At 35.3% G+C, this 13,283-nt stretch overlaps 2 protein-coding genes across 5 annotated transcripts in view; one reads left to right on the top strand and one right to left on the bottom strand.

Moving 5' to 3' along the window:
* Positions 1 to 13,283, bottom strand: part of LOC100153496 (olfactory receptor 4M1-like) — a 231,804-nt gene that overhangs the window by 150,774 nt on the left and 67,747 nt on the right. The gene's annotated exons all lie outside the window — the stretch shown is intronic.
* On the top strand, positions 4,370 to 10,844 carry LOC146401749 (olfactory receptor 4F15-like). Its single transcript, XM_084970446.1, has one exon. It carries the CDS (start codon positions 7,129 to 7,131, stop codon positions 8,128 to 8,130), a length of 1,002 nt encoding a protein of 333 aa, XP_084826572.1. The 5' UTR covers positions 4,370 to 7,128; the 3' UTR covers positions 8,131 to 10,844.

The following is a 13,283-nucleotide window of genomic DNA, read 5'->3' as shown; positions in this document are numbered from 1 at the left end:
TGTCGATTAAATGGATATAATTGACATCTGTAGATTGTCAATTCTTCTCAAGATCACTTGAAGCATTACAAAGATAGACCACAATTTGGTCCATAGAACATACTCTAGCAAATTTAAAATTAGAGAAATCATACACTGTCTGCTTTCAGAACATAAGGAATGAAACTAAAACTCAATAACAGAGAGATAACTTAAAAATCCCAAAATATATGGATATTATACAACACATTTCTAAATAACACATAGACAAAGAATAAGTCTCAAGATAATGTTTTAAAAATATTTCAACAAAATGAAAATAAAAATACAACTTATCAAAAATTCATGAGACAGTGAGAGCAGTGATTACAAGGAAATTTATGGCATTGAATAAATGTATTAGAAAAGAAGAAATATCTAAAATCAAAGTTTCCACCTTAAGAAACTGAAGGAGGGAAAAGCAAGGCAAAAACATAATAAAATAAATAAATATAAGAGCAAAAATCAATGAAATTGAAAATAGAGAAAATTGATGAAACCAAAATTTGTTCCTTAAAAAGATCAATAAAATTGATAAGTTTCTAGTAATGCTAACTAAGAAAGGGAGAGTACCCAAATTACTAATATCCTCAATTTAAAAGAGAATATCACTATAGATCCCACAGACATTAACAAATAATAAATACTATGCCCACAACCTTGATAACCTAGTAGAAATGGACCAAATTTCATGAAAGTCACAACTGGCCAAACTCACACAAGAAGAAACAGACAATCCAGTAGGCCTATATATAATAAATGGAAACTGAGCTAATACTTAATAAGCTAAAAATACAAAATTCTTCAGGTCACATGATCTATCAATTCTACTTACAAGTATGTATCCAAAGGAAAAAAAGGACACTAATTAGAAAAGCCTCTCTAGCACTGGGATATCTAGTCACTTATGATGGAGTGTGATAATGTGAGAAAAAAGAATGTATCTACGTATGTGTGACTACGTCACCTTTCTGTACAGTTGAAAATTGACAGGCCATTGTAAACCAGCTACAATGGAAAAAAATTAAACAGAAAAAAGAAGAAAATCCTCTCAATGTTCACTGCAGTTTTAAATATAATAACCAAGATATGGAAGCAACTCAAGTGTCCATCAATAGAAGAATGGATAAAGAAGACACAATATATATACACACAATGTGATACTCCCCATCCATTTGTGATGACATGGATGGACTTTGGACCTTGAGGGTATTATGCTCAGTAAAATAACAAAGACAAAGAAGGACAAACACCATAGGATTTCACTCATATGTGGGATATTAAAAATAATAATAATAATAATAAAATTTTTAAGTGAACAAGACAAACCACACAAAAACTAACACTTAGATAAAAAGAACAAAGCAGTGATTATCAAAAGGGAAAGGTCATCAGGAGGGCAAAATGGGTGAATGGGATCAAGTTTATGGTGATGGATGAAGACTAAATCTTTGGTGCTGAGCATGCTGTGGAGTATACAAAGGTAGAAATATAATTTTTATACACAAAATATATGATCTTATAAGCCAATGTTACCTTCTAAAAATAATTAAAATACATGTATTATTAAAAGTAAAATACAAAATATTTTTCCAGAAATATTTAACATACATCACTAGTGTATAGCATGATGGTTTGATTTATGCATTTTTGAAATGATTTCCATAGTAGGTTTAGTTAACTTCTCTCATCTCATCTAGACACAACAAAACAAAAAGAAAAACTAATTTCTCCTTGTGATGAAAACTCAGGATTTACTCTGTTAGCTTTTCTATATACCATACAGCAGTTAACTATAGTCATAATGTTTTACATTATATCCCTACTACTTACTAATCATATATTGGAAGTTTTGGCTTTTTAACCATGTTTCTCCAGTTCTCTCCTCCCATCACTCCACTAACTATGGTAACCACAAATCTGATCTCTTTTGTTATAACTTGATTTTTTTTTTTTTTTTGGTTTCACATATAAGTGAGATCATACAATATGTGTCTTCTCTTATTTCACCCAGTATAATGCCTTTACCTTCCATACATGTTGTTTCAAGTGATAAAATTTTCTTGTGTTTCATGGTTGAATGATACCCCATTGTATATGCACTTTGTGAAACTGTCTACAAGTCCCTGTGTCCTTGTGTGGTTTTTTTTTCAGATTTTATTTTATTTATTTTATTGTTTTTTTCTCCACTGTACAGCATAGGGACCCAGTTACACATACATGTATACACAATTTTTTCTCCCATTGTCGTGCTGCGAAGTAAGTATCTAGACATAGTTCTGAGTGCTACACAGCAGGATCTCACTGTAAATCCATTCCAAGAGGAACAGTTTGCATCCGTTAACCCAAACAGCCTCTCCTTTAGCCTCCCAAGCCTCTCCTTACTTAGCTCAAAAGGCTGACTCAAGAGTGAATGATTAGGAAATACTGTTAAGCTAAAAACTTGTTAAAACTGTCTCCATTAAATTAAGCCTTTCCTTGCCCCACTAACTTAAACTGGCTTTTCACAAATAATTTCTTCCTTGCTTAATTGTTTTGTTGTTGTTGTTGTTGTTTGTGTGTTTACTAATGACTATTTTCTAGTTGGAGTTATATTGTGTGCCTGGTATTTTCCTTTCCAACACTCCCTAACAGTCCCTTCCTTTGTAAGAAACCTTCACCCAAGAGAAAAGGTCAAAGTGTGGTAACCCTGAAGATCACCAGAAACCATCACTGGACCACCTGATGCTCGCCTTGATGACTTTGAAATGCTCTAGGGAGGGAGAAGAATGCGGGAGCCCTATTCCTTATCAACAGCCCTGTTTTTCAAGCTAAATCTATAAGACCCCTTAATAGTCCCTCTCAAGGGAAGATACGATTTTGAGGACATTAGCCTGCTTTGCCTGGCAAAGCAATAAAGTTGTTCTGCTTCACCCAAAACTCTGCCTCTGAGACTTAATTGGTAGGGTTTCAGCAATACTTGTATCTTGGCATCCACAGGGGATTAGTTCCAGGATTCCGCTACAGATCTCCAAACCCAACGATGCTCAAGTCTCTAATACAAACGGGGTAGTATTTGTATATAACCTATGCATGTTCTTTTATACACTTTAAATCTTCTGTATTTAAATCTCTTAGATTACTTACAGCTAATAGGATGTATATGCTATGTAAATAGATGCCAGCATATGGCAAACTGAAGTTTTGTTTTATAGAAGTCTCTAGAATTGGTTTCAATATTTTTATCTGTGGTTGGTTGAATCCACAGAGTTGAAACCCCAGATATGAAGAGCCAACTATATGTACCACAACTTCTTTATCCATCCATCCATCAATGGACACTTAGGTTGTTTCCATGTCTTCATCACTATAAAAAATGCTACTTATGAATGTGAGGGTGCAGATAACTTTGAATTAGTGTTTTTGTTTCCTTTGGTTATATTCCCCAAAATGAAACTGATGGATTGATTATATGATAATTCTGGTTTTAATTTTTTGAGGAAATTCCATAACGTTTTTCATAGAGGGTGCACAAACTTACATCCCACAAACAGTGCACATGAATTCCCTCTCCTCCACATTCTTGCCAACATTTGCTATTTCATGCCTTTTTGATGATAGACATTCTGACAAGTGTGAAGTGATTATCTCTGTGGTTTTGATTTGCATTTCCCTGATGATTAGTAATCTTGATCATTTTTCCTTATGCTTGTTAGCCATCTGTACGTCATTTAATACAAAGTATTGAATGAAAATAAATCAAGAAAGCTTATAGGAATGCCCCCCTTACATAAAGCCTCTTGCTTGTTTCTGGAAAAAAAAATATTGATACATAGGACTCATTCCTTCCCACTCCATCAATGAGAATACCAGCAACAATTATGGATGATGTCTCACTCTATCTCACCTCAGTAATTCTAAGCAAGCTCGTAGATTGACATTTTCTATTCTAAATGGTATTTATTTCTTACCCACCCAGCACATTATTTCTCCCAATATATAGGAGATATTCTTACATCTTCTTTCTTTTGATACTTCTCATCATCCAGTAACTTCTGATTTTTTTTTTTTTCTTGAGAAAATTAGCATGATTTGTAGACCTGGTTCCCAGGAGAAATCAATAAAAGGCTGGTTATTAGAGATATTAGTGTCAGTGGGTCACCGACACCTAGTACTACTAATTACCTGTATTCTCACTGGGAAGAAACTTATATATTTCTGTTCTGAAGGTTATTACACTACAAACTAGACATCAAAATTATTGAGTTTCTACAAATGCTGCTGTACAACTTCAAAGAGAAGAGGTAGGTCATAAAAATTCTTGTAATGTTGAGCAGTATCACAGCAATCGCTCTCATATTTTTCTCCCACTTTTTTTTCTTTCTGTCTCCAATTATTCCAATGCTTTTGATACTATTCTCATGATTTAAATCATTACATTATATTTTATACCTGAAGACAGAGATATTACTGAAAGGACTGAAAATTATGATGCCCATTCCATTCCCATACATGCTTCAACGGCAATGATTCTCTGTCCTCATATAGGGAATACTGGGGTCCATCAATTCCCTCCACTTGGTGTATTTGATAAAGCATTTGATGATATTAACCAATGAATGGCTCAAGAATTAAAAGGAGAAGAATGAACACAGCTTCATAGAACTGGTACCTGTTGGTTCTGAAAAAGACCTCTATAACCAGGGAGCTAATGTGGTTAAGATTATAAATTAAAAGAAAAATTAATGAATATGGCACATCAGTGAAGAGGACATTAGCAAAATGAGTTTTGAACAGCTCTACTTTGTGTGTTCAGTCTTAAGGTGGTTATAATTGCAATTGGCCCCTTAGAGGAGAGGAAATTTTCAATCACTAAATTCAGAAGACCGACATTCTATCTGGTTTTTTGCATTACCTACTTGAAAAGGTCCCCATGTTCTAAATGTTAAAGCCAAAATATCCAGGAGGGATAGCAACTCTTATGAGACTCTGCCTCTGGAGAATTTCTGTTTCCTTAATGTTTTTTTTGAGAAAGCAAAAGAACTAAATATTTTGCACTGGCTTGAAAACAATCTTTCTTCCTGTTCTACACATCAGTATTTCAGAAATCAGTATTTCAGAGTTCTAAATGCCAGAACCAATTCCTGATAAGCCTTGAACAGAAGATAGGATCTTATTCAGGGATTAATCAGCACAACACAGCAGTACATAGAATTATGAATAAGTCTGATTTCATTACATAAGTTTAACTTTTCTCTTTAGACATATTTCTTAGATCAGTCTTATCTGTCTTAGAAAATATTAGGGAATACTATAAAGAGTAAATTTTAGCTGGTAAGCTAAAGGGGTGGCTTCTATCAGTGTTTTCCTACTAGTCTCAGAATATGATTTTTCTATTCCAAACAACAGACACTGCAGGATTCTACAAAATGTCACATATATTAATTATTCCCTAGGCGAGGAATTATGTATACATCTGGTCAAGTTTGACAAAAAACACCCAGGTTTTCTTCATAGTACACCTGGTAATTGTCATTCATTCACAAAGAAATGGTTGTTTAGCCAGGGCTAATAAAATTATGAAACTAGTGTTAAAAATAATAATTTACCCCTAACTATCACATATAGGCATACTTCACTCTCTCCATAAATCTCACAGTGATTTTCTTTTTCTTCCCCATCTTTCTCTCCTGCTGTTTTCCTTTCATTTGCTTTCCACATTTTTTATTGCAAATGTATGGCCGAAAAAGAAAAATAAAAAATATAAATGTTCAAACTTTTTAATATTAAAATTACCTAAAATGTCATTATCCAAAGGGATTTTCTTGAGATGTTAATACATATACTTAGACATTTTTGCAGTGTATGCATATCAAGAGTACATCACATAAGACACTCACTTATAACCAACTTTTGTCACTTAATAATTTAGTGGACATGTCAACAAGTCTAAATTTGCATCATTTTTAATGACCACATTCATTTTGGTACCAATCTTATCAACTTCCTCTTTTTACATACCTGTTCATATCTTCTCTTAAATGTACTTCTATTTTTCCTCTTTATATTAGATAATGAATGGATTCAAATATATGTTATGGATAGACATTTTCATTCTATTTATTTATAGTGATAATACATATTCTCTCCTAAAAACCTATTGGTAGCAAAAAAAAAAAAATGTTTGCAGCAATTTTACTCATCTAAAATGCTGAAATAGCATTTCAGTGGAACTAAGCTTCAATTATTTGAAGACAAGCTCTCATGAACTTCATGGCCTGTAACTTTTTCATGCTCTTAGTGTGTTACAATTAATGCTTTGTTTCAGTGAAGACATCATTGATTTCTCACTTTCATGTTCAAACTGCCAGACATTAATGCTAGAACAGAGTTCTCAATGAATAAAATCTCTCTCAATTCTAGCAGAATACTGAGAACACCTCTTTTGGAGTCTGCTGATCCTCCTTCTTTGGAATTTGGACCTTCCCTTGATTTAAAGTGCATCTTAAGTCCCCAAGTGACTGGTTGCAATCATAAGTATTGGAAACAATCAGAGAAGTAAGCCATTTCATCTTATGCTACCATTTCTCTTAGGTTCAACATTCATTCCCTCATCAGTTGCTGCTCTATCTGTGATTAATGCCCAAGAGTTCTCAAGCATGAAATAAAAGAATAATCAGAGAGTACATTCTCCTAGAGTATGTGTGGACAAATGTGATTAAGAATTTGAACACTACAAATATGGCTGATTATTCATGATATGGAAGGTGTTACTTTATACAAACAAGACTGAAGAAGCCAGAATTATTGCACAAGCTTGGTTAAGGAACTTTCTGATAGGAAAATGTTATTCTCTGTTCCTAATTCCTCCACCTTACCTGCCATATTCCCACATGAATTCTTTCCTTATCTCTCTGGTCTAACTTTGATTATTTCACTTATTTTTTTCATTTATATTTTCACTTGCCCTCTCTTTATGTTTTCTAACTTCACATTTTGGCACTTGCAACATATTTTCCACAGAATCATTTATGGGCAAACGATGTAATAAAGTTTGATAAATGTATTTTGCAATTCCTTCTTATTTTCTGCCTTCAGAGAACTTCAGCTTCTTTTCTGCTGGTTGAGTCAATGGACAGAGTAAATTACTCTGTGGTATCTGAATTTGTATTAATTGGACTTTCAAATTCATGGGAGATGAATCTTTTTCTCTTTTGGTTCTTCCTCGTGTTCTACGTGGGAATTATCCTGGGAAACCTCTTCATTGTGTTCACGGTAATTATTGACTCTCACTTACACTCTCCCATGTACTTCCTATTGGCCAATCTCTCTCTTCTTGATCTAGGTCTTTCCTCTACCACAGTGCCCAAAATGATCTCTGATCTTTTAACAAACTGCAATGTTATTTCTTTTCCAAAATGCATGACACAGATATTTTTTATTCATGTCATGGGTGGAGTTGAGATGGTGTTGCTTATAGCCATGGCATATGACAGGTATACTGCAATCTGTAAGCCTCTCCACTACCTGTCAGTTATGAGCCGCAAAATGTGTGTTTCTTTTGTAGTGGCTGCCTGGATGGTGGGAATAATCCATGCTGTATCTCAGTTTGTTTTTGTCATAAACTTGCCTTTTTGTGGGCCTGATAAAGTAGATAGTTTTTATTGTGATTTTCCTCGGATTATGAAACTTGCTTGTGTAGACACTTACAAGCTAGAGTTTGTAATAATTGCTAACAGTGGGTTTATATCAATGGCTACCTTCTTCTCTTTAATTATATCCTACATTTTCATTTTGGTTACTGTCTGGAAACGTTCTTCAGGAGACTTATCCAAAGCTTTTGTCACACTGTCAGCTCACATCACTGTAGTAATTTTGTTTTTTATGCCATGTATGTTTCTCTATGTATGGCCTTTCCCTACAACATCACTGGATAAGTATTTTTTCATTGTTGACTTTGCCATCACCCCTGTCTTGAATCCTGCCATCTACACATTAAGAAACAAAGACATGAGAGTTGCCATGAGAAGACTGGGCAAACAGATTTCAGGTTACGGGGGATCTCACAATAAATGGAGGAGATCTAGAGAACGAGATGCTTCAGGCTCACCAAAAACACTGAGAGCCATGTGACTGACTTCACAAGAAGTACCATTGTACTTCTCTCTACTATGGTAAGAAGTACCATTGTACTTGTCTCTACTATTTGGAGAGGAGGTCAACAAAAATGCATCTGTAGAAACTGACTGTCAAATCAGAGGGGAATTTATTTTGCAATCACACAGAATAAACTGACTTCATCTACCTTCATGGAGAAGAGAGATGAGAAAACTGAGCCGATTTCTAGGTGTAAGTTTAATATTCAAATACTATTTTCTAAGTGACATTTTCTGGGACTTGTTAATTATAATTACTCTCAATTATAAATAAATACCTCAAAAATTGATAAACTTGTCTCATAGTAAGCTTCTGGATTCAATAGATAAGATGTGAGTATAGGTAAATCAAATGTCAATAAAGTATATTTTCAAATTTTCTATTTCAATCTTATTTTATTTTTTATTATTTTTTAAAATTTTATGGCCACATTCCCAGCATATGAAAGTTCCTAGGTCAGGGATTGAATCCAAGCTGCAGCTGAGATCTAAAATGCAGCTGTGGCAACAGTGGACCCTTCAACCCACTGCGCCAGGTATGGGATTGAACACGCACCTCTGCAGCGACCTGAGCCACTGCAGTTGGATTCTTAACCCACTGTGCCACAGCAGGAGCTCCCTATATTTTAATTTTAGTTTAAATTAGAATAAGAATAAAGTCAACTATGCATTACTTATGTTAAGCCTCGAACTCAAACTTGCCTGTGCCTTGATTTTTTTTCAGTTTAGGATGCTGCTTTCAGTTTTGTGTTTAGACTTGAGTGATGGCACATAAAGAATTTATTTAAACACTATCAATACTTTAGATAAATACAGACCAGATATTTTTGCAACTTTTCTGCTTCTCTGTTATTTTGATAATGAAGGAGGGGGAGGGAGTGGAATGGATTAGGAGCTTGGGGTTAACAGATGCAAAGTATTGCATTTGGAATGGATTAGCAATGAGATCCTGCTGTGTAGCATGGAGAACTACATCTAGTCACTTATGATGAAGCCTGATAATGTGAGAAAAAAGAATGTATACATGGTATATGTAACTGGGTCACCATGCTGTACAGTAGAAAAGAAACTGTATTGGGGAAATAACAATAAAAAAATTAAAAATAAAAAAAGAACCTGCTTCCCCCACCTCTACAAGAAAAAAAAAAAAAAGACATTCTAATATTCAATCATCCTGATTTGTTATTTTAAAAGGCATAGAAATAGGCATAGATTATTCCTTGGGAACTAATCACCCAAGGCTATGTGTTTAGAGGTCTTGTTTTTCTTGAATACAGTTGGTCTTGTTTTTCTTGAATACAGTTGGTCCTCCAAGAGTTTACGTATTTGTGTTTGATAGCCTTGGATAAACGTAAAGTCAAAATTGGTGAGGCATATTCATTTTAACTGAGGATTTCTACATCTGGAACAAAGGCTTTATTAAAGTTACATGTAACTTTTTCATGTATTTGTTTCTACCATTCGATAAATAAAATCTGCTCAACTGAAAAAACTAATGCCTATTTTTTTTGGCCTATGTTTCTCCAGGAATGTTGCAATAATATCTTTGGTTTTCTCTGTATAAATAAGTCAATAACAGTTCTTTTTAATGTTTTATTAGTCATCTGAACAGGAACTTCTTCTTTACTTAATTATTGCTGATAACTCGCTTGTTCAAATACTTTACTTGACTTCTGAAACACTACAATCTCCTGGTTTTCCTCCAACCTCTTGGATATTCCTTTCCAATATCTGTTTGTTGAATTCCACTCATCCACTCAATCAACAAATTTAGCATTGCTCAGAATTGCATCTTTGGCCTTTTCTCACTTTATATTTTGTCCCCAGGTGGCATCCATTCCCATGGCCTTAATTACTATGTCCAGCTTTTAGCTAGGGGCTCGCAAAGCTAGGGTACTATTTCTTGAGTTCCTAATCCATATATCTAACTGCCTACTCAACTTGGATGCTTCAGAGCTAGCTCCCTATCAACAAGTCTAAAAATAAACTATTTGTCTCCTCAAATCTTCTTTTCTTTCAAGGTCCTCAGTCGCAATAAACGGCACCAATACTTACCCAGTTGTTCAATCCCAAATATGGAGTAATAAATAATGGACGCCTGCTTCTCTCTGATCCTCAGTATTCAATACATCCACAAGTCCTACTAATTCCACCTTATAAAACCTATTAAATATGTTCCCTTATTTTCTTCTGCAATGCCTCCATTTTGTGACGTCTTCACATGTCATTTTGGAACAGAATATTAAGTCAACTACATTGTTTTCACACTTCAAATCTTATTTCCTTTAATTTCCATTATCTTCAGTATAACAGATTTCTTTTTAAAGTATAAACATGTGATTTTTTGCCTAAGACCCTCCTATATTTGCAGTGGCATCACTTAAATTAAAATACTAACTTCCTTTCAAAGTTGGTCAGGTTATCAGTGGATCACATTCCCCTCTCCAGCTTCAGAGAACAACATGCTCTGTCCCTGAAATTCCAGGGCCAACTTGGTGGTGTTTGTTTGTTTGCTTTACCTGCCCCTAAAATTCAAACTATCATCTCTGAGGCTCTGCACTGGCTAATCATTCTGCCTGAAACACTGTCCATCATGCTTCACTTATTAATATCTATTCATTCTTCAAATCTCAGTTTCAACACCATTTTACCAGGGACAAATTTCCAGAACATGGGTCTTGGAACTTTCCTTTCATTGTGTATTATTATTATAACACATCCTATGACCACTTTTGTAACATTAATTACACTCATAATTTTGTATCCAATGTGTGTCTTCCTCATTACATTGTAAGTTCCATGAGAGGAGATGCTGCATCCATCATTTTACTGCTATAACTTCAGTAACAACAGTTAGAAAATGCTCGATAAACATTTATCATTAAATAAATAAATAAACTCAACAAAGAATTAAAAATTAGCAAAATGATTAATTTGTCACAGTGTTTGAACTCCTGCTTTACATTTGATCGAAGGTCACAGAAGTAAAGACATTCCTTCCCCTTTCTGTCTTCTTTTCTCTTATTAATTAATTTCTCTACCTCTACCTCTTCAAGTAGAATTTGACAAAGTCCAACATCCATTCATGATCAAGACCCTCGCCAAAGTGGGTATAGAGGGAACATTCCTGAACATAATCAAAGCCATTTATGAGAAACCCACAGCAAATATAATGCTCAATGGGGAAAAACTGAAAGCCTACTCACTCAAATCTGGAACAAGACAGGGATGCCCACTCTCACCACTGCTCTTCAACATCATTTTGGAAGTCCTAGCCACAGCAATTAGGCAAACAGAAGATATAAAAGGCATCCATATAGGAAGAGAAGAGATAAAACTGTCACTGTACGCAGACGACATGATACTATACATAGAAAACACTAAAGACTCAACCCAAAAACTACTTGAACTGATTAATAAAATCAGCAAAGTAGCAGGATATAAGATTAACATTGAGAAGTCAGTCGCATTTCTGTATACCAGCAAAGAAACGTTAGAAAAGGAATACAAATATACAATACCTTTTAAAATTGCACCTCACAAAATCAAATACCTAGGAATACACCTGACCAAGGAAGTAAAGGACTTATACACTGAAAACTATAAAACTATAATCAAAGAAATCAAAGAAGATGTAAAGAAATGGAAAGATATTCCATGTTCCTGGATTGGAAAAATGAATATTGTAAAAATGGCCATACTACCCAAAGCAATCTACAGATTCAATGCAATCCCTATCAAATTACCCATGACATTTTTCACAGAACTAGAACAAACAATCCAAACATTTATATGGAACCACAAAAGACCCAGAATCACAAAAGCAATACTGAGAAACAAAAACCAAGCAGGAAGCATAACTTTCCCAGACTTCAAGAAATATTACAAAGCCACAGTCATCAAGACAGTTTGGTACTGGTATCAAAACAGACAGACAGACCAATGGAATAGAAGAGAGAACCTGGAAATAAATCCTGACACCTTTGGTCAATTAATCTTTGACAAGGGAGGCAAGAACATAAAATGGGAAAAGGAAAGTCTATTCAGCAAGCATTGCTGGGAATTCTGGACAGCTGCATGCAAAGCAATGAAACTAGGACACACCCTCATACCATGTACAAAAATAAACTCAAAATGGCTGAAAGACTTAAATATATGACAGGACACCATCAAACTCCTAGAAGAGAACATAGGCAAAACACTCTCTGACATCAACATCATGAATATTTTCTCAGGTCAGTCTCCCAAAGCAATAGAAATAAGAGCAAAAATTAATTGACCACAGGTGTCAGGGTTTATTTCCGGATTCTCTCTTCTGTTCCATTGGTCTGTCTGTCTGTTTTGGTACCAGTACCACACTGTTTTGATGACTGTGGCTTTGTAGTATTTCTTGAAGTCTGGGAGAGTTATGCCTCCTGCTTGGTTTTTGTTTCTCAGGATTGCTTTGGCGATTCTGGGTCTTTTGTGGTTCCATATAAATGTTTGGATTGTTTGTTCTAGTTCTGTGAAAAATGTCATGGGTAATTTGATAGGGATTGCATTGAATCTGTAGATTGCTTTGGGTAGTATGGCCATTTTCACAATATTGATAACCTGACCCCCTTGCTGTACAGTGGGAAAATAAAATAAAAAAAAATAAAAAATAGGAGAGGGAGGACAAGATGGCAGAGGAGTAGGGGGACACGCTCGCCCTCTCCCACAAACACAACAAAAAAAGCACATCTACAGAATAAATGACTCGCACAGAAGAGCAACCAATCGCTGGCAGAGGAACCTAAACTCCAATAACGGCAAGAAATTCGTGACATTATTGGGCAGAACAGGAGAAAAGAGGAGAGTGAGAGAAGGTGAATCCGAGCGGGACGGGCGCTCCCGAAAGGGAACTGCGGAGGAGAAAGGGATCCCGCACCCTGGAAAGTCACCTACCGGGCGAAAGATCAAATGAACCAGAGGAATCTCCAGATGCAGAGAAAAGTGTAGCAATAAGTTGGAGTACGGAAAAGCCGATCAAGAACCCAACGGACCATCTGAACTACGGGCACAGTCACCAAAAATTGAGACGCCTGGGTGGGGGCTGGGCACCAAGACCTCGCCTCTGAAGGTTAATACCCGAGAAAGGGCCGGGGGACG

This window comes from Sus scrofa, chromosome 7, assembly GCF_054392235.1.
Source record: "Sus scrofa isolate SSC_HxYL_T2T_F1_AM1 chromosome 7, Sscrofa_HxYL_maternal_Yorkshire_Landrace_v2.0, whole genome shotgun sequence".
NCBI lineage: Eukaryota > Metazoa > Chordata > Mammalia > Artiodactyla > Suidae > Sus > Sus scrofa.
This window is presented reverse-complemented; position numbering and strand designations above follow the sequence as displayed.

Excerpts from the sequence above, each read along its gene's own strand:
- LOC146401749 (XM_084970446.1), top strand. The coding sequence starts at position 7,129 with ATGGACAGAGTAAATTACTCTGTGGTATCTGAATTTGTATTAATTGGA.